Source organism: Mytilus galloprovincialis, chromosome 11 (assembly GCF_965363235.1).
Source record: "Mytilus galloprovincialis chromosome 11, xbMytGall1.hap1.1, whole genome shotgun sequence".
NCBI lineage: Eukaryota > Metazoa > Mollusca > Bivalvia > Mytilida > Mytilidae > Mytilus > Mytilus galloprovincialis.
Genome location: NC_134848.1, coordinates 21885305 through 21911527, shown reverse-complemented (window position 1 = coordinate 21911527; position 26223 = coordinate 21885305). Strand labels below are relative to the sequence as shown.

The 26223-nt window shown below is 34.0% G+C and overlaps 2 protein-coding genes across 3 annotated transcripts; one reads left to right on the top strand and one right to left on the bottom strand.

Moving 5' to 3' along the window:
• Positions 1–1316: 1316 nt before the first annotated feature.
• Positions 1317–10344, bottom strand: LOC143051864 (uncharacterized). 2 transcript variants are annotated; one of them, XM_076224854.1, is made up of 2 exons: positions 10269–10344; positions 1317–4575 (listed from the first exon to the last, which is right to left on the bottom strand). In XM_076224854.1, the coding sequence occupies exon 2, from the start codon at positions 4465–4467 to the stop codon at positions 3370–3372; it is 1098 nt and encodes a 365-aa protein (XP_076080969.1). In that variant the 5' UTR covers positions 4468–4575; positions 10269–10344; the 3' UTR covers positions 1317–3369. The 2 variants fall into 2 exon arrangements, with proteins under 2 accessions (XP_076080969.1, XP_076080968.1); XM_076224853.1 differs by having other exon boundaries at positions 10275–10342.
• Positions 10345–11116: 772 nt separating this feature from the next.
• LOC143051854 (uncharacterized) lies at positions 11117–24781 on the top strand. Its single transcript, XM_076224844.1, has 2 exons — positions 11117–11189; positions 21210–24781. The coding sequence occupies exon 2, from the start codon at positions 21247–21249 to the stop codon at positions 24424–24426; it is 3180 nt and encodes a 1059-aa protein (XP_076080959.1). The 5' UTR covers positions 11117–11189; positions 21210–21246; the 3' UTR covers positions 24427–24781.
• The last annotated feature ends 1442 nt before the right edge of the window (positions 24782–26223 follow it).

Genomic DNA, 26223 nt, shown 5'->3' with positions numbered 1-26223 from the left:
CTGACTCTCCGAGTGGTAATTCGGGTGTGTGTGTGTGCTCTATCTTATACTGTCTCCAAGTGGTAATTCGAATGTGTGTATGTGCTCTATCTTATACTGTCTCCGAGTGGTAATTCAGGTGTGTGTATGTGCTCTAACGTATACTGTTTCCGAGTGGTAATTCGAGTGTGTGTATGTGCTCTATCGTATACTGTCTCCGAGTGGTAATTCGAGTGTGTGTATGTGCTCTATCTTATACTGTCTCCGAGTGGTAATTCAGGTGTGTGTATGTGCTCTATCGTATACTGTCTCCGACAGGTAATTCGGGTATGTGTATGTGCTCTATCATATACTGTCTCCGAGTGGTAATTCTGGTGAGTGTATGTGCTCTATCTTATACTGTCTCCGAGTGGTAATTCGAGTGTGTGTATGTGCTCTATCTTATACTGTCTCCGAGTGGTAATTCGAGTGTGTGTATGTGCTCTATCTTATACTGTCTCCGAGTGGTAATTCGGGTGTGTGTATGTGCTCTATATTATACTGTCTCCGAGTAGTAATTCGGGTGTGTGTATTTGCGCCTCTATTTTATAGTGTCTCCGAGTGGTAATTCGGGTGTGTGTATGTGCTCTATATTATACTGTCTCCCAGTGGTACAAGTAATTCGGGTATGTGTATGTGGTCTATCTTATATACTGTCTCCGAGTGGTACATGTAATTCGGGTGTGTGTATGTGCTCTATCTTATACTGTCTCCAAGTGGTAATTCAGGTATGTGTATGTGGTCTATCTTATATACTGTCTCCGAGTGGTAATTCGGGTATGTGGATGTGCTCTATATTATACTGTCTCCGAGTGGTAATTCGAGTGTGTGTATGTGCTCTATCTTATACTGTCTCCGAGTGGTAATTCGGGTGTGTGTATGTGCTCTATCGTATACTGTCTCCGAGTGCTAATTCGAGTGTGTGTATGTGCTCTATCTTATACTGTCTCCGAGTGGTAATTCGGGTGTGTGTATGTGCTCTATATTATACTGTCACCGAGTAGTAATTCGGGTGTGTGTATGTGCGCCTCTATTTTATAGTGTCTCCGAGTGGTAATTCGGGTGTGTGTATGTGGTCTATATTATACTGTCTGACTCTCCGAGTGGTTATTCGTCTGGTTGTATTTTATTCGTAAGCCATGGCGTTGTTAGTTTGTTTTCGATCAATGAGTTTGACTGTCACTCTGGGATCTTTTGTGTCTAAAAAATGTCAATTCGTGCATGTACCTTAGTGTCTGTTATATATGTCTTTTTTTTTTAGGAAACGACGATTTTAACTTCGAAGGTTGGTGGTCAGTGGCATTTTTTTATTTCCTATATAAATTACTTTCGAAGCACGCAAGCTTTTTTTAAGAACTTATCATTAATTTTAATATTGAAAACATTAATCAGAATATATTTTAGCGAAAAAGGCTGCCATAAAACCCTACCGTCAAAGTTAAATGATAATTTTCTATTTATTAAACACTATATATGGGTCATTATCAAAAAAACATGCAAAACTATGTTATTGGGTATTTTAAGTCACAGACATGAAAATATATCAAAATAACACTTGCATATGTTAGATATAAATGTTTTGTGATACACAATATACTATTTACAGTATGAAATGTTATAAAAACATCCTTAATGTTTTCTTAAACCCTTGAAGATAGCCAGAATTAACTGTTATGTTTTACTATAAATCCTTTCAGACTTGAAATAGAACTATTATTCATATCATTTGTTATTATGATTTATCACTTTTTATTGCATTTTGATACAAACAAACATTTTTTAATGATTTTGGGAGGTGTATGTTGGTTTTATAATAAAAAATTTCACCAAAAGGAAATGTAACATTTTTTAAGTCAATGGTGTTACCAAAGGACAAATTAGTAGAATACGAGTTATCTTTCGCAAGATTTGAGCATTTACAACAGTTTCTCCCTTAGCAATGTTACAATGTACCTGTAAGCATGTTATGCAAAAGAAAACAAACAATTATGTTGAAGATTTAGTGAAAAAATCGTAAAAGTAAGTAAAGGTTATATAGAAATTGGAAATAGTGTCCATGGTGTACCCTTTATAAAAATCATTTTTTGAAAACATTTCCTTAGCTTTGAATAATGAAACATATTGATTATAGAAACATGCACCCGTAAAAACATATAGAATACATGGAATAGGGGAATAGAGCACTTTTTTCGTAACTGAATCTTAAAATACACCTTAAATCATTGGTGTTACTGTCAATGGTGAGACCATTTTGATAAAATAACACCATTGACCAGTTTAGTAACACCACTGAATATATCATGACAATCAGCATTTTTGTGTTTCTTTCATGTTTAACAAGCTAAACATCATATTATTTATGAAAAACAATACTTACTTAACAATGTTTTAACAATATCATGTATTACATATACACAGTTTTCACAAACTGATGTATGCTGGTAACACCAATGACACTATTTAGTAACACTATTGACATTTTTAGTAATGGATGTTATGTTATATAATTTGAGACTTTTTAGCCTAAGAATTATTTTTTCATCTTTTTCTTTTGCTCGGGGATCTTGGCTTTGTGTTCAGTACCTGATAAAGGTAAAATTTTAAATGTGATGTCATTGGTGATACTTTTGTGTTATTGGAGTTACTGAAGGGTCAGTGGTGTTACTATATAAAAATGCGACATTTTTTTTTTTTTATCTTTATTAGTGTTTTTAGGTCATGTACGAAGGATTAGGTATATTCATTGATATTATTATCATTAAATCTTATACAATTCACATATATTCAGTTTAAGTGTATTTTTTTAGTATTTACAACGGCCATAATTAGGACAGCCAACTTTTTTACGACAAGGTATTCTGAAATTTATGTTTAAATAGAATGCACAGCTATGTGAATAACGTCAATAAGTCGTAATTTAAACCTAAACAACAAATTGGAACAGTTGTTTGATGTTAAACAATAATATTTAGTACCTAAATGTATGCTTTAAATTGGTAACACCATTGACACGATTCTTTCAAAGGATGACCTAAAATTGAAAAAATTGAAAAAAATCTTCATTTTTCCCATTGCATATTTCTGAATATCGTTGCTACCATACTATAGAATAGCGGGACACATTTAAAAGTTTTAAATAATGATATCATTTTTCAAAATATTACCTCGTCGAAATTTGCACTTTTTTTTATAATGACCCATGATATATCAAATATATAACAAAATGTGTAATACGACTTGTCAGATAAGGCCATACAAAAGGTAATTTGTTCAGAGTTTCCTTCCTTATAAATATAGGTAAGAATGGCATGAATGGCAGCCTTAGGAATCCCTTATTTTGCTTATTTTGAACTAAACTAATTTGTCCTTCTCAGTACTATGCTTTGTCATATGTCTGGCATAGACAATTGAAAGGCTAAATGTTTGACCACATGTTTCACATTCATATGGGTTTTCTCCTGTATGTATTCTCATGTGATTCTGTAAGTTATGTTTCCGAATAAAATCTTTTTCACAAATACCACATTTATAAGGTCTTTCAACACATTTAGAATGCCTGCTTGCGTGTCGTTCAACGTCTATTTTATAATTAAAACCTCTACCACATACATTACACGCAAACGGTTGATCGCCAGTATGTATTCTCATGTGTAGTCGTAAGTTTTCCTTCGTAGTGAACGTTTTATCACATATTTCACATTGATGAGGTCTATCACCAGTATGTGTTCTCATATGTCTCGTTAAGTCAGAACGCTGACTAAATTCCTTTTCACATACATCACATTTACATATTTTACGCGGTTTTTCACCTGTATGTGTTCTCATGTGCCTCCACATGTGAGAACTCTGTCTAAATGCCTTATCACATATATCACATTTGTATGGTTTATCACTAGTATGTGTTTTTATGTGTATTCGTAGGCGTTGTAACATGCGAAATACTGAGCCACAAACGTCACATCTATAAGGTTTATCAACAGTATGTATCCCGATGTGTTGCTGTAGGTATTTATTCTTACTGAAATCCACTCCACACATTCCACATTTAAAACGTTCATAGCCTTTAGGTTTTATAATGCGGCTCTTTAAGGCCCGAGGTTTACGAAATCCTTTATTACATAATTTGCACGACTTTTCCTGGCACTGTTTACCACAAACATTACCAAGACATTCTTTATCACTTATATTACCTGCATCAACCTTCTGCCTAGTCTGAATTGCATCGTTCATCAGTTGGTCTCTACTAGTCTGGTCAAAAGGGATGATTGTAAGTATATTTTCAGTATCAGAAACCATATTTGTTTCTCTCTTGTCCTGTCCACAGTGTAACATCGCTAAATTGTCTGTAGGTTTGTCAGGGGAGATAACAGTTAAAATGTCTTCATTTTTCGTTTCCGGTAATCTACCTGTTCCCGTCCTCTCCTGTCTACCAAGACCACTGCAAAACATCTTAGAATTGTCTCGTCAGGTTAGAATAACAGATTGTAACGGAGTACACTTTATTTCCACGATTTAATCTTTTCTAATGCTATGCACCTTCTTGTCCACTCAGCCAACCTAAAAATGATAAAATTTAAGTATTACTTAGTTAAAATGCAACTACATACATTGACATTACCATATATCAGTCAAAAAATGTCAGACAGACAGACAGACAGACAGACAAATCTAAAAAATAAATTAACTTTTAATCGGTACAGATTATCATTGTGTGTGTTGTGTTTAGTTATAAAACAAAACGAATAAAAAACAATTATGTTTATTGTATATTCAGAAGTAAAAAAAAGTATAGGCAGTAGAATAAAACATTCATACATTGACTATAATGGTTTACTTTTATAAATTGTTATTTGGATGGAGAGTTGTCTCATTGCCACTCATACCACACCTTGGATTCGGGAGATATGAAGATTTGTTCACCTTCGGAGAGTCATATTTCCCTCGGGCGATGCCCTCGTGAAATATATTTTTTCTTGGGTGAACAAATCTTCATATTTCCCTCAGGTACTGGAAATAAATGTATAGTATTAATTTATACAAATATACAATGGAAACATGCAATAATAAACAGCTGAGCCATGAGCGCATGATACGCCCGTCACTCTTTCAATATAGTTCAATAACTTCTCAATGTTATATCAGACATTTATAAAAAAAAACCTAAAGGGAGGTTATCTTAATAGATATAAATTAGTCATCAAAGTCTAATGACAACTGTTCTTAGCACTTTAAGGATATTGCCCGAAAACTTGAAAATCACCCCTTTTTTTTTTTTTTTTTTTTTTTAACTATACTCAACATTTTTTTTTATTCATAATACTACATATCTATACATACTATACAATCGTTATATATATATATCATATTTTCAATATTATGAAGATAGTCCATACAACACTACACACATGCATACTCTCACACAAATTACATTATTATCATTAAGATTTTTGTTTTCTTCTTCTAATCTTTAAATTTAAAAGAAATTTAAAAAAACTATCTAAAAACAACAATTATCTTAATAGATATAAATCAGTCATCAAAGTCTAATGACAACTGTTTTTAGCACTTTAAGGATATTGTCCGAAAACTTGAAAATCACCCCTTTTTTATAAATAAAATCTTAAAACGCAGAAACGTAAAATGTATAAGATTTATAAAAATCAAAAGGAAACTTACAACAATAGATATACATGTATATACAATTTACCAAAGTTCCATAAAAAAATTCTGAAAGCATTTTCGAGTTATTGTCTAAAAACTGGAAAATCCCCCTTTTTGTAATGAATAAAACCCCGTAAATTTGGAACAGCCGAACTTGTAGTATAAAACTTATCAAATTTAAATGGGAGCTCATGTTGATAGAAATAAACAATTCGCCAATGTTTCTTGCAAATTGGTGAAATTGTTTTTGAGTTATTGTCCGAAAACTGGAAAATCCCCCCTTTTTTATTGAATAAAACCCCAAAACTCAAAAGTAAAACCAAAATTTACAAAAATAATAAATTGCGCAGATAGATACGACCGCAGAGGTCTAACACTGAACAGTTGGACAAAAATGGACACAATATTCGCGCTGAATTTGGATCGTAATTACACATGTTAAATATTTAACACATAATAGGTTTCTGACACAGAATAGTAGTCAAACTTAGAATTGGTTTACTAATTCAATTTTTTTTCAATTTTTGCTATTGTGCACTATACACCATCATTGACCATGCTGTTGCGAATTGACCCCCCCCCCCAATACTCACCTACAAAAAAAATATTTAAAAAATTTACCCCCTTCTTTTTATTTTGTGCAATATCCTTTGCTGTTGAGAATTGACCCCTCCCCAATTTTTTTTACCCCAATCTAACACTTTTTTTTGGCAAAAAAATTCTTTTTAAATTATGAAATCTTAAAAAAAAATTGTCCCCTGCTAATTTCTGTTTACGCCCCACCCCCCTTTTCTTAAAAAAACCAAACAATTCTTCCCTCAAGATATGGTCAAAATATCAGTTCAAATTTATTTCCAATGAAATTTGCAACCATAATTACCCATTTAATAATTTAAAACAGTGTAAGGGAGTTCCAAATTTTTAAAAGTAATATTACTTTTTTCTGGTTAATGTACATTAACCAGAACACCCTTGTTCCCCCCCCCCCCCCCCCTTAGTTTGAGCCATAACCCATTCCCCTTTTTCTGGTATGGAACCTTGTGGTATAATTTTAGAGAAATTTATACATCGTTACATAAAATATTGTCTGGAAACTAGAAAAATGCTTACTTGAGCCCATTTTTGGCCCCTATGTCTTAAACTGTTAAGACCAAAATCAATCACTCCCAACCTTTCTTTTGTGGTTATAAACTTTGTTTTAAATTTTAGATTTCTTTTTACTTATACGAGGGGGGCAAGGGGTTTAACTGTTATGCTGTTATTGGGCAATATAATTCTCTGTTATCTGTTATTCTGAAAATATATTTGCTGTTAGCTGTTATTGTCTTATTCATTGTTAGCTGTTATTGGACTATTAGGTTTTTTGTTATCTGTTATTGTGATAATATATTTGCTGTTAACTGTTATTGAAAATTGGAATGTTAGAATTTTTTTTGGCAGCCCATATTCGGTAGAAATTGAAGATTATTGGACATTGGGGTCTACCACTAGTAATATGGTGGTCCCGTATTCGGCGAAGGATTTCATTGATATATACCCATCACAGATCAACACATAAACATATTAATATCAGTGAAATCTAGGACAATTACAGTAAATCTTATGATTATCCTTCGTAATAAAATCCATTTTTTTATGAACATGTAGCTTGCTGTTCGGTGTGAGCCAAGGCTCCATGTTGATCGTTGAAGGCTGTTTTTTTTTTTACCTACAATGGTTTACTTTTATAAATTGTTACTAATAACTTAGATGGAGATTTGTCTCATTGGCACTCATACCACATCTTGCTTTATCTATGTATTGAAAATTTTATTTTGTATGGGGATAATGTTTCTTGTTTCCCGTACGTACATATTAAATTCGAGCATTTTTTAATATGACAAAAAGGAAAGTATATGGCCAGGGATATCTGATGAGGATCTCAATTAAGAACTACATGGAGGTCTTTACTACCAGTTAACATTTTATATAATAAAGTACACAGACTCAGATCTGTGATTCTTTTCAAAGCAGAACCAAATACATTTTACAATGAAAGTTCAAACCATGTACTGGGTTCCTAAGCTGCACATAACTCTTTACAAACAAAGATGTATTTCGTCTTTAAGCCATTGTTCCACTATTGATTTTTTTTGGAAAAAAAGTTTGTTTCCAGTTTTTGGAGAAATTGTTTGTTTCCCCTCAGCTGCCACTATATGTAATGCTAAAATTGAAAGAAAAAAATTGTTTTGGACTTGTCGCGAAAAAAATAGATTGTTTTTCGCCGCAGGCGAAAAAGAAAGTTTGTCCAGAAAAAAAATCCATAGCCTCCCCCCCCCCTCCCAAGAAAATCAAATGGTTGCTGCCTTATAATTTGTGCTTTTGATTTTTCTACCCTATATACCACTGTGTCTCGTAGTCTTATTAAGAAAACCACACCTAATGCATTGAACGTGCATTTAAAAAAAAATCAGAATGCAAATCTATATACATTGTATTCAAACTCTTTCAGGTCATTTTTTTGTAATAACAAACAAAAGAACTACCGTATGTCAATTGGACCTGCTTTGATACCATAACTGCCCTTAAATTTTTACTAGATATCATTGTTGTCTGCTATAGAATTTACGTATATTGTCAAGCTATCAGAATTCCAATTGGGAATAACTGTGCACCACTTATTGCTGACCTGTTTCTGTTTTGTTATGAGTTACAATTAATGAAAAAATTCAGCAACGGAAGGGATTGTGCTTGATTTTCATATGATGGAGACATAATCTTTCAATCAGTCTAGACCCCTGACTTATTTTTCATTTACTGTTATCTGTTTTTGTCCATTTTAATTCCTTGTTATCTGTTATAAGCCAAATCAATTTGCTGTTATGCTGTTATTGGGACCCCTTGCCCCCCTCTTATACTCAAGTTATTGTCCGGAAACCAAGTGTCTTCAGACGACGCTGACGACCACGACGACAACGTGATAGCAATATACAACCGCAAAAATGTTACGGTTGTATAAAAACAAAAAGGAGCTACGTCAATAGATATCAACAATTCAACAAATGTTCATGAATATTGGTAAAAACTTTTTTGAGGTAATGTCCGACATGTTGACGGCGGACGGACGGACGGACGGGCGGTCAATTGTATACCATACTACGTCCTATGAACGAGCGTTAGAAAGTTTTAAGTAGAACCCATTTATTTAAGATGTTTATTGTGCACAGAGCCGTACCTAGCCTCTTCAAATAGTGAGGCAAAATATATCGCCGAGCGGAGCGACGCAAAAAAAAATTGTCGAGGTGACTGGGGGCCGCTCAAGGCCCCAGAAGTTTTGAGAAAAATAACGCAAAATCGTGCATTCTGAGCGTTTCCCGCTCTCTTTCTGACATTGAAACGCAATTAATGTGTTAGCTTTTTTTCGACAATATTCTGGTCTGAAAGCAAAAACATAGATTTATTGTAATTTAAAACTTTAAGGTTTTATGAACAACATTAAAAGACTGATATGTAGGACAAAGCAAAATTCTTAATTCTCATAATCATTAATACCGGATCTGTCTGTCTGTTTTAGTCTTGTATTGTGCTTAGACTTTGGTGATATTTTTATGACTAGATTGAAATATAGTGACAGTGCAGTATTATGCTGTAAATACTAGTACTGATTAAGTCGACACTAGGGACCATCTTGACCCTGTTTTACGGTATTAATGATTCTTTTCTTGTTGAAGACCCTCCAGCAACTGTGACCAAATGATTGATCATTAGTATTTTTTTATGCATTGACTTTGTGTGCTATTAGGTTTCGTGCACATTTACTTCATATTCCTTTATTTTCTGTAAAAGGGTCTGAACATGACTTACTGCAAGTTTAACCCATCAATGGAAATGGTCATATTGCAATACATTATTGCTTTTTTTCAAATTATTTGATACCGGAAAATTGGTGACCTTACTTTGATTTAAACCATGTCAGCTATCTAGTTTTATCAACCAAAAGAAGCCAGGTGTGAATTCTTTGATATCAAATTCAATTCTCCATGCAGAAAAAAACATTTTTTTCTATGTCTTGTATATTCTTAAAACATTTTCTAGCACAATATCATGCATACAACATTGCAAAACCGCACGTTTACAAATGAAAATCAACACTCAGACTATTGTCATAAAGCAGGACAATAAATGAGCAAAAGATAAACCCGGGACACAGAAGTTCAAACAATAGTACCATCAACTCTGAAAACTAAAAGTAAAAAAGAAACATGGATCACGAAAAACATGCAGGGGCGACACCAGAGAGTTGAGAACTTGCTTCTTGTTGGACACTTTCCATGAAAACAATTTGATATTAAGACAATCTTTTGTTTAATTTTTAACATGAGGCATTTGCCTCAATGTAGTTACGGCCCTGGTGCATCGAGTTGATGGTTAAAACTATATGTAGGGGGATTCTTATAACTTATTAGTGCTAAATTGGCTTTCCATATATTATCCAATATAACAAAGCACTTCGGATGAACGTGATTTTGGTTAAAATGTACATTTCTTTTAAAATAAATCTTGATTTAGCGAATACAGAAATTACTTTATCAAATTGAAAAAATACAGACCCTTACCTTTTGTTAGACTAGTAAAGGTAAACGAGCTTAATTCAACCTTAACGTGACGTGCGTCTCGAAACAAAATTAAAAGGGAGATAATAAAGATATACCTATGGAACGCACGATTGTAAATATTGGAATGCAGTACAGTTATCAGTGGTTATATTATGGAACCTTTCAAAACAATTCTTCAATTATTATATCACCGTAGCTCAAATTTGCTAGAATAAAAGATAACCCTAGAAATATTTATTATGAATATATAAGAAAAATGATAAAGCTTTTAGCGAAACCATTATTTTTTTTTTGATTAATTTTAATATTTATAATTTTTTAGGTGTTCAAGCTATTTTAAATCAAATTTGGTTTTTTGAGAATTCGGATGACAAACATCTTTAAGCGTTTATACAAATAAAAAGTATTATTTGATGTGAATTAAAAGAGGAAAATTCACAACACTTTCTATAAAGTTATCTCGCCTTATTTTGAAAAGGTGTATTTATCAAACATATATTTTTTTATAGGAAACAGAGCCGTAAGTATGATAAAACACATTATTTTCTTATGAACTTAAAGAAAGATACAAAATAAATTTCTGAAAAGAAAATCTTAAGAATTACATTTTGGAAAAGAAAAGAAAAGCTGGTGTTTACGGACACTAACCACTATCTACTAACTTTTCCCGACCATTTTCAATATGTTGACGTGCCAACGTGAGGAAATTAAAATTTACCCACCTTAAATTATGTCCTAGTTTTGTTCACTTTATGACCCTTTTGTAAGGCTCTATACAGTTTTCTATACTGCATTCCTATTTTGGCAACCGTGCGTTCCATAGGTATAACTTTATTGTCTCCCTTTGAACTTTGGTTTGAGACGCACGGCAGTTTAATTAAGAGCGTTTATCTAAAGTTTCTATTCTACCACATTGTAAGTTTTTCTCGAAGTTTTTACATTGATTACATTTTTAAATCACAATGTCTATGTTCACTGTTTCGTGGATAATAATTAAATTGTGTAAAAAACGGTAAAAAATTATGTATGCATGTACTTTGTTAGAATGAAAAATGTATGGAAAGCCTATTTGACATTTATCAGGTTTTTTTTCTCTCTCTTTAATGTACGATGCTCTCTTAGAATAGAGATAATTAAATTGCCTAGGAGTTGTCTCTTAAAAAATGCATGACTATTAGCTAGCTATTTTGCCGGCACTGATTAAAATATAGCAAAATAGCATATATTTCTACAAAAATGGCTTTTTACTGGCACAAGCAATATAGCGAACTTGCTATTTTACCGGTTCTTTGAAAAGAGGGTAAAATAGATTATTTTGACTTTTGAAACGTTTTTTAAAAATGTGCACTCACTGTCAACTTAAAAGAATCAACTAATTATAATTTACCGATATACAGTGCCAGATCCATTCATTTAAGGGGGGGGGGTCCCAACCAAGGGTAAAAATGGGGGAGGGGTTCCAACTATATGCTCCCATTCAAATGCATTGATCGTTCAAAAATAGGGGGTTCCTACCCCCGGAAACCTCCCCCACCCTGGATCCACCACTGACAGACCAGTATTCAAAACCGCTAAAAATATTTGAGAGACATTATCGTTTAAACATGTTAAAAACATTCATCAGTCAATGTGAAATTAATAATTTAAAACAAGAGAAAAATAATTAAGTAACAACAGCTGAAATGGGTCTTTATCATAGAGTTTAATTACTTTATCGCTAGACAAACAAAAATAAGGCATAACTAATTTTATTACACTACACCCCAAGACATCGTTTCTGGTCTTAATCACATCTGACAGTTCAACTTTAACTGCAGATAATAAAACTAGCAACTTGTCAAATTAGCCATGCATCATTAATTTTCTCTGACACAAATTAACAGTTATAAAGCCGAATTAACTAAAGGCCAATACTTACAATAATATTACAATGATCAGAGCCGGTATAATAGCCACCATCTTCAATATAAAAAGAAGATGTGGTATGATTGCCAATGAGACAACTGTCCAAAAGAGACCAAAATGACACAGACATTAACAACTATGGATCACCGTACGGCCTTCAACGACAACCACTGAATTACAGGCTCCTGACTTGGAACAGGCACATACTTAAATAATGTGGCGGGGTTAAACATGTTAGCGGGATCCCAATCCTCCCCCTAACCTGGGACAGTACGTGGTATAACAGTACAACATAAGAAGGAACTATAAAAATCAGTTGAAAAAGTCTTAACTCATTCAATGTCTAGCGAAAATGAATAGCCACTGGCTTAATCATTTCATTTTTGATAATTAGATCTTTGAAAGACGCATGGCGATCTTAGAATATTTTATATCTTTCTAAAGACAAACACGAGTATTTTGTATCGGACTGATGAAAAGGGAGGGAGGGAGGTTATGGAAGTTATTTAATTGAATTTATTCTTAATATGATTATATATTTAAGGAATTTACAGTCTAACAGATATTTTTTTTTAAATATTTTTTATCACATAATTTTGAAGTAAGTATTAATCTACACAGCTGATAAAAAGCTCAAAGTCATACTCATATCGTAACAAGGAGTAAATTGACAATGAAGTGATGAAAATAAAAGCACATGGTAATTAATCTAAATATAAAATTATAGGCATTTAGGAGGGGCCAATAAACTAATCATCTTTTGATACCAGTGTCCAGCTGTTAGTCCTTGACCACAGTCAAGATAAATATTGAAGTCTTATCTAATTGTATTACGTGTATTGCAACAAAAGTAATTTTTATAACATGGAAGTAAACAGAGAAAAGGGAAAATATATGAAAAGAAGAAAATCTAAAGGGAAAAAATCTTACCAAAATCAAGGAGGTTATATTAGAAGGAGAGTGAACACTCTGCTTGATAGAAAATTAGCATCCCCAGGATAGCAGTTCGATCAGAGAAAATTGATAATACAATGTATAACCTCCTTGCCAAAATGAACAAAACTATATACGGATAAGAGTGTGAAAGTATCGTTGAAAGACTCTGACAAACTTTATAGGTTCTTAGTAATTTAGAAGGGTTATGCACTATCTCTGATGAGTAACCTGAAATAAAGTCAAATGTTTATATAGACAATAATAGTGCATTGACTTGACTTATCAACGATATAAGGATGAGGCTTAGAAACGGGGAAATGCGAGGCTGTGCCGAGCTATTTCCCCGTTTCGGGCCGAATCCTTATATCGTTGATATGTCAAGTCAATGCACTATTATTGTCTTTATACTGCAATCTAAAACAACCTTTTCAATGGTTGTTTAATGCGTTAAGGTTATTTATTGGATTTAAATATTGGGGAAAATCCCCTTTAAAAAGGCCTCATATCATGCTCGCGGAGAAATATACAACACAATGAAATGTACATATTTACCTGTTGAAACTCACACTCGACGGTGAACGAAATCGTTTGAGTCTGGACTTAGATAGCAGCCATAAGCATGAAACATAATAATTTATAGGTTGCAAACAAAAAATATTAACAAATGAAATATGTTTTCCCAATAATTGCAAAAGAAACAAGGTTTAGTCGATCCACGCGTCGTTGTATGCATTCGAAACAAGAACAGGCCTTACGGTCATAAAACTTTCGAGCATGATTTTTGTACTCAGACTCGAAAATCAACCAATCAAATTGCTGGATTTCATGTTTCGAGCATGATTTTTGTGCTCCGAGCACTGAGCAAAGTTTTATGCCTTCAAGGCCAGGTTGAAGAGGTCGTATGAATAATTAAATATTATTTCGGCATTTTCTATTTAAATATTCATGAGGAAAAGTGATATCGGGTCAGTGACTGTATATGACATAGAAATATACAGTCAACGCATTTTGACTGCTCAAATAGAACGAGTGCAGTATAATTAAAATTATATGTCATTGTAAATGCTGACGATACTGTCTTAATGGCAGAATCTCAGATAGATTTACAAAGACAACTGGACTCCTTATATGAATATTGTGAGTTATGGAAACTTAAAGTAAATGTGCAAAAAAGTAAAATTGTAATTTGTTCACATTGTAGACTACCGCAGAATATTGTTTTTAAGTATGATAATATAATACTAGATATTGTGAGTGAATTTACTTACCTTGGTGTATTACTGTCTAGGTCAGGAAAGTTAAGAGCTAAAAAAAAGCAATGTGAAAAAGCAACACATGCTATGTACGATATTATTCGAAAAAGTAGAGTGAAATTGAGAATGGAAATGGGGAATGTGTCAAAGAGACAACAACCCGACCATAGAAAAAAACAACAGCAGAAGGTCACCAACAGGTCTTCAATGTAGCGAGAAATTCCCGCACCCGGAGGCGTCCTTTAGCTGGCCCCTAAACAAATATATACTAGTTCAGTGATAATGAACGCCATACTTATTTCCAAATTGTACACAAGAAACTAAAATTAAAATAATACAATACTTACAAAGGCCAGAGGCTCCTGACTTGGTACAGGCGCAAAAATGCGGCGGGGTTAAACATGTTTGTGAGATCTCAACCCTCCCCCTATACATCTAGCCAATGTAGAAAAGTAAACGCATAACAATACGCACATTAAAATTCAGTTCAAGAGAAGTCCGAGTCTGATGGCAGACGATGTAACCAAAGAAAATAAACAAAATGACAAGAATACATAAATAACAACAGACTACTAGCAGTTAACTGACATGCCAGCTCCAGAGACTGAAAGTAAATAATATGTCAATTGAACGCCAACCTGATCTATTTGATAAAATTGTGAAACCAATACTTCTGTATGGGTGTGAAGTCTGTTGTTTTGAAAATAATTCAATAATCGAGATGGTTCATATTAAATTTTGTAAAATATTACTTGGAGCAAAAAAGTCTACTCCTGACTTTATGATTTATGGTGAATTGGGAAGATATCCATTAGATATTTCAATCAAGTTACGAATGATAAATTATTGGTTTAAGTTGGTAACTGGAAAACCTGACAAATTGCCTTTTATTTTGTATAACTTAGAAAATGCCAAATATGGTACAAATAGTTTATGGTTAAAACAAGTCAAATAAATTTTAGACACGTGTGGCTTGTCATGATATATATGGGACAATATCTTTTTTGTAAATAAAACATGGCTATACAAGGAACCATCAAACAGAATTTAATAGGTCAATTCAAGCAAAAATGGCTAGCAAGCCTACAGGGATCACCAAATGCATTAAATTATCGTTTATTTAAAGATACTTTGGAGTTTGTGAAATATTTAAATATTTTGGATGACAGGCAGATATCATTACTTCTTAAATTTCGAACTTTGAAATGTCCAATAGAAACTGGAAGATGGCAAAACATAGAAAGAGTAAACAGAAAATGTGTATTGTGTAACTCAGATGCCATTTGTGATGAACACCATTACATTTCTAATTGTTCAGCTTTTGATAAGGGGACGACCATTTGATATTTTGGTGGGGGCCAGGACGATTTGTTTTGGATCGTTTATTTATTTTTGTAAACTAAGAGGACAGACTATTTATTTTCTGCACTGTTGAAGCAAGATTTTTCATTTTCATTAAAATAAGAGACTGATTATTTATTTTCACAACAATATTTATAATATTTGGAAAAATACAACTTTTGAATATTTTTTTTTTATAAATATAATACATGTATAGTCAAGTCATTATGATGTACCATTAATTTTAATCAGTATTAATCCTCCTCCTCTTCGGAAATGAATTTTCTTCATTCTTAACTGGCTATATACACTGTAACTGGCATCTCTTAAAAAGTATTGCCAAAAAATGTCACCGAGCGGAGCGAGGCAAACAATTTTGGAAGGATTTTGGAGCCGCTGAAGGCCCAAGAAGCTATAGAACAAATGATGCAAAATCATGCCTTCTGGATGTTTCCCAGACCCTTTTTTACTATGGAAATTCAAGTTATGTTTTAATCTTTTTTTGACAATATTTTGGTCTCAAAGCAAAATGAATAGATTCAGTGTAAGACTTTAGTTTCTAGGGACAACATCAAAATGCCAATATGTATAGGATAAAGCAAAAATGAAATTCACATAGTTAAGTATGGGGTTGCTGTTTTTATTTAAACTCATGATCAAGTCAATAACAAAATCACTAGATTACAAAAGGAATACAACCCTAACAATACAGAAGCTCTGTAGGGCAATCAAAGAACAAAAGACAAATAAATAAGAAAACTGATATAAAAAAAAACAGGTGCGTCCGAGGGAGAACTGAACTTTTTTCTTGCAAGACACTCGCCGTGAACACAAATTGATATGAAGACAAGAGTTTGGTTTTGAAATGTCCTACATGAGGCATTTGCATCAAAGTTAAGTTACGGCCCTGTTAAATAAAAGTAAGTTAAGTGTTCCTGAGACAATATACCTCAAGATATTCATTTCCAATACATTGTAAGTCAGGTTATTTATTTTCAAACTACCACAGAACAAAGTATTTATGTTTGTGATTGTCAAGGCTGAGTTATTTATTTTTAAAATCCTCCTCCCCAAAGAATATCAAATGGTCGTCCCCTAAACTGTAGAAAACAATGTATTGCATTTTACTATAAAAATAGACCAGAACATTGAAGTTAACAAAACTATGGTGGCCGGTTAAGGCCATTTCGCGATTTCGTCTTTCATATAGGGCGAAAACGCGAAATCGCGAAGTCGAAAACGCGAAAAGGAGAAATCGCGAAAAGACGAAGTCGAAAAGGCGAAAACGCGAAGTCGAAATCGCGTTTTCGACTTTTCGACTTCGCGTTTTCGACTTTTGGACTTAATTCGCGTTTTCGACTTCGCCTTTTCGCGATTTTGCGTTTTCGACTTCGCGATTTCTCGTTTTCGCCCTACAGAACATGAAACGCGGAAACGCGAAAAGGCGAAAACGCGAAATGGCCTTAACCGGCCACCATACAATACAGACATGCGATTATATTTGTTCTAAACCAAACACTGTACACTGTGTGTTTCTATATCAATTATAACGAGGTATTATGCATTATCTCGATAACATGTAAACTAATTATGTTTGAAGATTTAGTTAACCATGTGAACGTGATATTGTTTATCTTCATCATAAACTTAGGCGAGAACATGCTGATTTCAATATTTATATTTATAGATTGGAAAACAGAAATATAATATTATTGTCAAAAGTATATATAATTTGATTAATTTAACCGAAATCAAAGAAATATATAATACATCTATAATACTAAAATAAAAACGACAAATCAAAGAATTCAACTTTAAATATAGCTTATATAGCAAAATGATGTTGATTAAAAATTACACCACTCAAGACCCTTTTGTTTTCCACATAATTAATATTGCCAATAATTAACCAGTTCCGGGTCGAATCCGATTCCGATACCAATAGTATATTCACCAGTGACACATGTAACTTATCTGTACGTTCCGCATCTGACAGGCGCACCACCGAACGGTGTATTTAGGATTTGCTATATACACGGGTCATAGTCACAGGGTTGACACTACTAGATTATATCATTGCCACATTGTTTCCTTTTGTAGTATTTTAATCAGTATGACTTTTGTCTTTAAAAATGACAAGACGAATACTAAAATCTCGACTTAAAATAAGGAGTATAGGTACAGTTTCCAATTTGTTAGCCAACATGACGCAAAACAGCGAAACAAAGAATTCAACTTTATTTATAACTAATATTGGACAATGCTGATAAAACATTACTCCATTCCAGGCCCTTTTGTTTTTCAAATAGTTAATATTACCAATAATTCATAAATGGATAAGTTCCAGGTCGACGGTTTCAAACAGAAAGATTTTGAAAGTAGAGAAAACTGTGCATCTTATAATCAGCATGACTTTATCAGATGTCAATATCAGTACTAAATATCCAGGCTAAAATAAGGCTTACGATAGTTATATACTTTAATTCAGTCACGGACCAGCGATTTCACGGGTGTGTTCTAGTGATATACACAATATATAATACTGTATTTATGTTTCTGCAGAAACCAACAATAATTGAAGTCAGGATTGATGAATTATATCTTCGGATACAATTTATAAACCAAATTACATTTAGATACATTGTAAAGTATAAAGATAATTGGCCAAGTAGTTTCAGAGGAGAAGGTGTTTTAGATAGTTTATGGTGATTGACGACGGACGACGACTGATGTTGAAGAGACTGAGATTGAAATAGGTAGTATTTACTCCGGGGGAACAAGGGGGTGTTAAATATAAGAAAGGGTCTTTTTAGGGGTGGTCATATTTTTTTAATTTAAATTTCTAATTTATGAAAAATTGCCAGAAGAAATTTTCAATTGCACAGTATTGCGTCATCGATTATTATAATATCTTTGACCCAATAAATTTTTTGTCAGAACGTGGAAAGAATCTTGCTGGTAGTACAAAAATGTAATAGCCGAGCAGTAATACCCCCACACCCTGGGCGTTGACACCGACGTCATATAAGACCTTAATTAAAGATGCGAACATCATACCTTAGTGTTGGTTCATGTACACGCTGACATTGGGACGCCGACGCCATATTTGGGCCTTAACCCTAGACGCCGACGTCATATTTGGGCCTAAACCCTAGACGCCGACGCCATATAAGACCTTATTTCGGGACGCGAACATCATACCATAGTTTTGTCCATGTATACCCTGAAATCGAAACGCCGACTCCATATTTTGGCCTAAACCCTGGACGCTGACTCCATATAAGACCTTAAATCAGGTCACGGACGTAATACCGTCTTGTTTAACAGTTTACATCCTAAAAACAGGACATTAACATAATACCTTAGGGTTAAACCTTGTGATTCTGACACTAGGACGTCAAAGCTTCATGAGGGCCTACACTCTGGACGCCGACGTAATATAAGACCCTGAAATCGGGACGCGAACGTAGATCGACCATGTGACCCTGAAATCGGAACCCCGACGCCATATTTGGACTTTAACCTTGGACGCCATCTCTTAATGTTGGATCAGACTACCCTCTAAAGTGGACACTTAGTCATGTCACACCCTTGTGGAAAGTGGACGCGAATTCTTCTTAGCTAAACGCTTACTCTTTAAACCCAACACCAGAACCTTTGGTCTGTGGAGAGTAGACTTCAATAAACGTTCTTAGATAAGTTACTACTAAGACATGCTTATAACAACTGTAAGAATTCTTCAAGATACACTATTTACATCAAATCAGTTAATCACATAAACTGTCACTCAATTCAGTAGGCGGTACTATGAATATTTGATGCACTTGTACAGATAATTTGGATTAAAACGTTTGATATCATGTCATAAAATATATTAAAAAAGCATTATAAATTCCTACTTCCTACTATCCGGCACACCTCCTTGAACCGCCTAATTAATATCATATGTTCATGATAAAAAAGATACCTCAAATAATTGGATAAAGAGATAAAACGCATCTGGTGTTTTGAAATGAGATACACTTATAAATCATACCTAAGCGTTAAACCTCCACGAAACCTCTTTCTAAATTATTAACATCTATTTTATCAGAGTTTGACCTCTGCGGTCGTATCAAGCTGCGCCCTGCTCAGCATTTTATTATCTTTTAAAATACACGAATAATGCAAACATATTAACATGATTAAGAATTGAGAAATACGGGGTGCAAAAATACAAAAAAAGAGAGATATGAGCTGAAAAAATATTAAGATTAGACAAATATGGGCGGGAAAAATATAAAAAGTAGAGGTTGTGGGAGGTGAAAATATATAAAATACAAAATATGGTAGGCACAATATATAAAAAATAGAGAAATATGGAAGGCTGAAACATTAAGAATACAGTGATATTGGGGAAAAGGGGGGGGGGGGGGGGGGGGGGGGGGGGTAATAAGGAATAGACAAATATGCTAGACAAAAATATAAACAATATAGAAATATTGAAGCAAAAATATGAGGAACAGAGAAATATGTGAGGCAAAAATATAATGAATGGAGAAATATAGGTCCAAAGATATTAATTAAGGAAAACAAGAATTTGTATAATTGCATTTGAACGACCTTCGAAGACAGACGAGAAGCAAACATTCACCCAGTGAGCAGTTGTAACACCATGATCTAACCCAGCAGCAGCAAAAGCAGGAGGCTTTCGTGTTCAGACACCCTTTTACCATGATTGTGTATGGTCCAACATCCTGCAAAAAAAATCATTTTAGGAATAAATATGCTTCAACAAATAAAAAGGCTGTGCTGATCATGTCCAGAAAGGATCGTTTGGTTGTATAAAAGGTGGCAACCATTTACGAGGAAAACAACGAACAGTGCATCCACATTGTCGATCCCTTAGATGTGTCGCTGCTAATGTTGATGTTGCTTCTGTAGTTGTTGCTGTTTTTGCTGCTTTTGCTGCTGCTGGGTTAGATCATAATGGTGCAGCTGCTCACTTGAAGAACGCTTGCTTCACATCTGTCTTCGATTATCGTGCAAATGCAATTAAACATATTCATATTTTCCTTAATTTTTTTTTTTTGGCCCATATGTTTCTTTGATAAATATATGACTTGGCACTGCACTTATACATCCCGTCATAGTGTTATTGTACTATAATAAATTAGTGTATTTTTGTCATTAATTTTTGCTAATATGCTTGGTCTTGATTAAGATTATTACACAATGTTGAATGCTGTACCCCTATTTGTGACATTTTTACCTCTTATTTATGTCTGTATGTTTTTATTCACGCATAATTGTCTATATAATGGAAGTTAATGCGACTGTTATACTAGTGAGATGTTCAGCTAGCTATAAATCCGGTTCAATCCACCCTTTTCTATATTAGAAAATGCCTATACCAAGTCAGGAATATGTGTTGTCCATTCGTTTGATGTGTTTTAATTTTTCGTTTTGACGAAATGTGATAGATATGCTATATTGATCTGTATTTTTATTTTATTGATAGAGAAAGTATGGAGTAGACGTCAGATACTAAAGAGGATATGAAGCAGCCGTCAGATACTAAAATAGATATGAAGCAGACGTCAGATACCAGATATGATGTGGAGCAGACGTCAGATACTAGAGATGATATGGAGCAGACGTCAGACGTCAAAACCAGAGACGGTATAAAACAGACGTTGGATATTAGAGTCAAACCTCATAAATGTAGTGTGTGTGGTGTTGGATTCGAACAAATTAAACTCTTAAAGACGCACATGAGTACACATGATGGCGAGAAACCATTTCAATGCGGTATTTGTGGTAAAGGGTTTAGCACAAATTCTTTATTTCAGAGACATATACAAGATCATGCTGGTAATACACTTTATAAATGTGAGTCATGTGGAAAAGGGTTTAGTCGAAATTCTCACTTACAGAGACACATTAGAAATAAAATATGTGATAAACTGTATAAATGTTATGTATGTGATTCCAGTTTTAGTCAGATGGATAAATTACAAAGACATGAGACGATACATACTGGTGACAAACCATTTATCTGTGATATATGTTGTCAAGATTTTAGTTATAGATGTGACTTGAATAAACATATGAAAAGACGACACCCAGAGGTTTCTTGGGGTAAAAATTATAAATGTGATGTGTGTGGGGAAAGTTTTACACATAATTATTCATTAGGAGTACACATGCGAACACATACTGGTGATAAACCCTATCATTGTACTATTTGTGATAAAGATTTTAGTCATAGAGGGAATGTGACGAAACATATGAGAACACATACTGGTGATAAACCCTATCATTGTAGTATTTGTGATAAAGATTTTAGTGGGGACTTGAAGAGACATATGAGAACACATACTGGTGATAAACCCTATCATTGTAGTATTTGTGATAAAGATTTTAGAGGGGACGTGACGAAACACATGAGAATACATACTGGTGATAAACCCTATCATTGTAGTATTTGTGATAAAGATTTTAGTGGGGACTTGAAGAGACATATGAGAAGAAAACATAAGGGTACAAAACCATTTAAATGTTATGCATATAGTAATGGGTTTAGTCAGGAGGAGTCTAGTTTACAGACCGACTCAAAAACACATACTGGAGATATCTCTTATGACTGTGGTGTATGTGGTAAAGGCTTCAGCCTCCTTAATAACTTGCAGAAACACATGAGTACTCATACAAACGTGACAGATGATAAATCTGGTGACTACGACTTATATGGTAACATATTTTGTCAAAGTAGTGATTTCAAAACACACATGAAAACACATACCTGTAATACTAAAGCAGATATGAAGAAAACGTTGGATACTAGAAAAGATATGGAGCAGACTTCAGATACTAGAAAAGAAATTGAGCAGATGTCAGATACTGGAGATGATATGGAGCAGACGTTAGATACTGGAGATGATATGGAGCAGACGTCAGATACTGGAGATGATATGGAGCAAACGTCAGATACTGGAGATGATATGGAGCAGGCGTCAGATACTGGAGAGGGTGAGGAGCAGACGTCAGATAATGAAAAAAATATAGAGCAGACGTCAGATACTGGAGATGATATGGAGCAGACCTCAGATACTGGAGATAATACGGAGCAGACGTCAGATACTAGAGAAGATATGGAGCAGACGTCAGATACTAGAAAAGGTATGAAACAGACATCATATATTGGAGTAAAACCTCATAAATGTGGTGTGTGTGGTGTTGGATTCGAACAAATTAAACTCTTAAAAATTCACATGAGGACACATGATGGCGAGAAACCATTTCAATGCGGTATTTGTGTTAAAGGGTTTAGCATAAATTCTATATTACAGAGACATATACGAGAGCATACTGGTAACAAGCCTTATAAATGTGAGTCGTGTGATAAAGGATTTGGTCGAAATTCTCACTTACAGAGACACATTAGAAATAAAATATGTGATAAACTGTATAAATGTGATGTATGTGATTCCAGTTTTAGTCAGATGGATAAATTACAAAGACATGAGAGAATACATACTGGTGATTACCCATTGCTCCATCCATTAGGAGTGCACATGCGAACACACACTGGTAAAAAAACTTATCAATGTACAATTTGTGATAAAGATTTTAGTAACAAAAGGGACAAGATGAAACATATGAGAACACACACTGGTGATAAACCATATCATTGTAGTATTTGTGGTAAAGATTTTAGAGGGGACTTGAAGAGACATACATGTATGAGAAGAAAACATAAGGTTACAAAACCATTTAAATGTTATGCATATAATAATGGGGTCAGTCAGAAGGAGTCTAGTGTACAGACCGATACAAACATGACAAAAACACATGCTGGAGATAAATCTCATGACTGTAACGTATGTGGTAAAGGATTTAGTCGCCTTGGTCATTTACAGAGACACATGAGAACACATACAGACATGACAGATGATAAATTTCATGACTGCAAATTATGTGGTAAAACATTTAGTCAAAAAAGTGACTTCAAAACACACATGAAAACACATCCTTGTGATAAACCTTATAAATGTGGTTTATGTGGTACAGATTTTATTCGTAATGACGACTTCAAAACACACATGAAAACACATACAAGAAACAAACCGTATACATGTGGTATGTGTGGTTCCGGATTTAGTCAGAGTCATAACTTACAGACACACATGAGAATACATACTGAAGGTAAAACCCACAAATGTGATGTATGTGGTAAAGTTTTTAGTCGAAAACATGACTTACAGATACACAAGGGAACACATACGGGTAACATAAAACTACATTTATGTCATTTGTGTGGAAAAGGATTCAGTAGAAAATCTGGCTTAAATAGACATATGAGAACACACACTGGTTATAAACCTCATGTATGTGATGTATGTGACAAAAAGTTTGACAGCAGTAATGCCTTGCTAAACCACATAAAAGTTCACACTGGAGAACAGCCCCATCTGTGTGATATATGTGGTAAAAGATTCAGGCTGAGTGGAAATTTAGAGATACACAAACGAACCCACACTGGGGACCAACCGTACAAATGTGATGTATGTGGTAAAAGGTTTAGTCAGTATTTTTCATTGCGTAGGCACAAGAGAACTCATACTTGTTTAAAGCCATATGTATGTGATGTATGTGGTAAAATGTTTACACAGAATCACAACTTAAAAACTCACTTGAGAATTCATTCCGCTGATACATCTAGTAATGGAGTATGAGTTATGTTATAAAGTGTTTTTTTCTCAGATCGTTTAAGACTTAACTTAATAATGCATTCTGGCGATACATGATGTCTTCTAATGGAATGCGATGTTTGCTTTAAAGAGTTAACTCAAAGTCACAATTTAAAGAGTCCCTTGATTATATATTTTATATACATGTATATATAAGTTTGGTGATACATCCAGTGCAACGGAATTAATGTCAGCTGAATGTTGTTAAGAGTTTGAACTACATAAGGGAGCTACCATTTGATTTTTATAGGGGGGCTAGGATGAAATTTGAAAAAAATAGGCAGGACAGGAGTTTTGAGTAAAAAAAAAAGGCAGGATGAGACACTTTGCAAAAAAAAAAAACGCAGGATGACAATTTAGGTAAAAAAAGTCAGGATAAACAAATGAAAAAAAAGGCAGGACCGAATGAACGTTGCTCCTGCTGATGATTTTGAGCAAAGTTATGGTCTTTGGAAATAAATAATAATTTTTCCGCAAATTGTTTCGTAATGCTTAAGGATATTGATTTGATATTTGGGGTTTTTTCGTGACAAGTAAAGTTACTGATTAAGTCTAAATTTCTTCTGATAATTATGTGCAGAGTTTAGTCATGCTAAAAAATATTGACTAGATATTTGTTTAGAGATCAAGTTCGAATTTTGTTCCCATTCAATGAATTTTTAATTCGTAGGGGAATAGGTATTGCCATGCCATACTCACAGAATGCTTGTTGTGAATATTTGCTTGCTACCCTAAGGGAGCTACCATTTGATTTTTAGGGGGGAGGGGGGGCTAGGATGAAAAATTTTGTCCTGCATTTTTTTTAGCTGTAAGGCAGCAACCATTTGATTTTCTGGGGGGGGCTATGGTTTTTTTTTCTGGACAAATTATTTTTTTCGCCTGCGGCGAAAAACAATCTATTTTTTTTGCGACAATTCGAAAACAATTTTTTTCTTTCAATTTTAGCATTACATATAGTGGCAGCTGAGGGTGAAACAAACAATTTTTTTTTCTCAGAATCAAAAACAAATTATTTTTTTCTTCAAAAACTGGAAACAAACTTTTTTTTCCAAAAAAAACCATAGCCCCCCCCAGAAAATCAAATGGTTGCTGCCTAATCTCTGTCCTGCCTTTTTATTTTTCACTCTGTTCGGTCCTGCCTTCTTTTTTTTTAGTTTATCCTGACTTTTTTTTTGCAAGTGTCTCATCCTGCCTTTTTTTTTACTCAAAACTCCTGTCCTGCCTATTTTTTCAAATTTCATCCTATAGCCCCCCCCCCCCCCCCCCCCCCCCCCCGGCCCATAAAAATCAAATGGTAGCTCCCTAATGCATATATAAACACTATACAAGTATATTTGGTGTCAACATTGCTTAGAAAAAATTGATTTTAATCTTCCTGGTGAATTGAAATGATTTTAAATAATTTCTATACACTTTTCTCGAATGTGCCGTGCCGAATTAGACTTATTACTGTTTTTTTTACTACAAATGTACCATGAGCAACACGAAACGGGTGCCACATGTGGAGTAGGATCTATTTACCCTTAAGAATCATCCGATATCAATGTTCAGATATAATCTATGAGTTCAAGTTACGCCGTGGTTGGCTCAGAATTTCGATGTCAGTGAATGTCCGTCATTGAACGGATTCCATAACAAAGGGAGATAATTCCAGAAAAGTACATATGGAGCGCCGGTGACGTTACAACTCTAAATGTTTGTTGGGGTTTGTGTTGCTCAGTCTTCAGTTAATTTTTCTATGTTGAGTTTTCACCTCTCTTTTCTAAGTAGACTACTATCCCA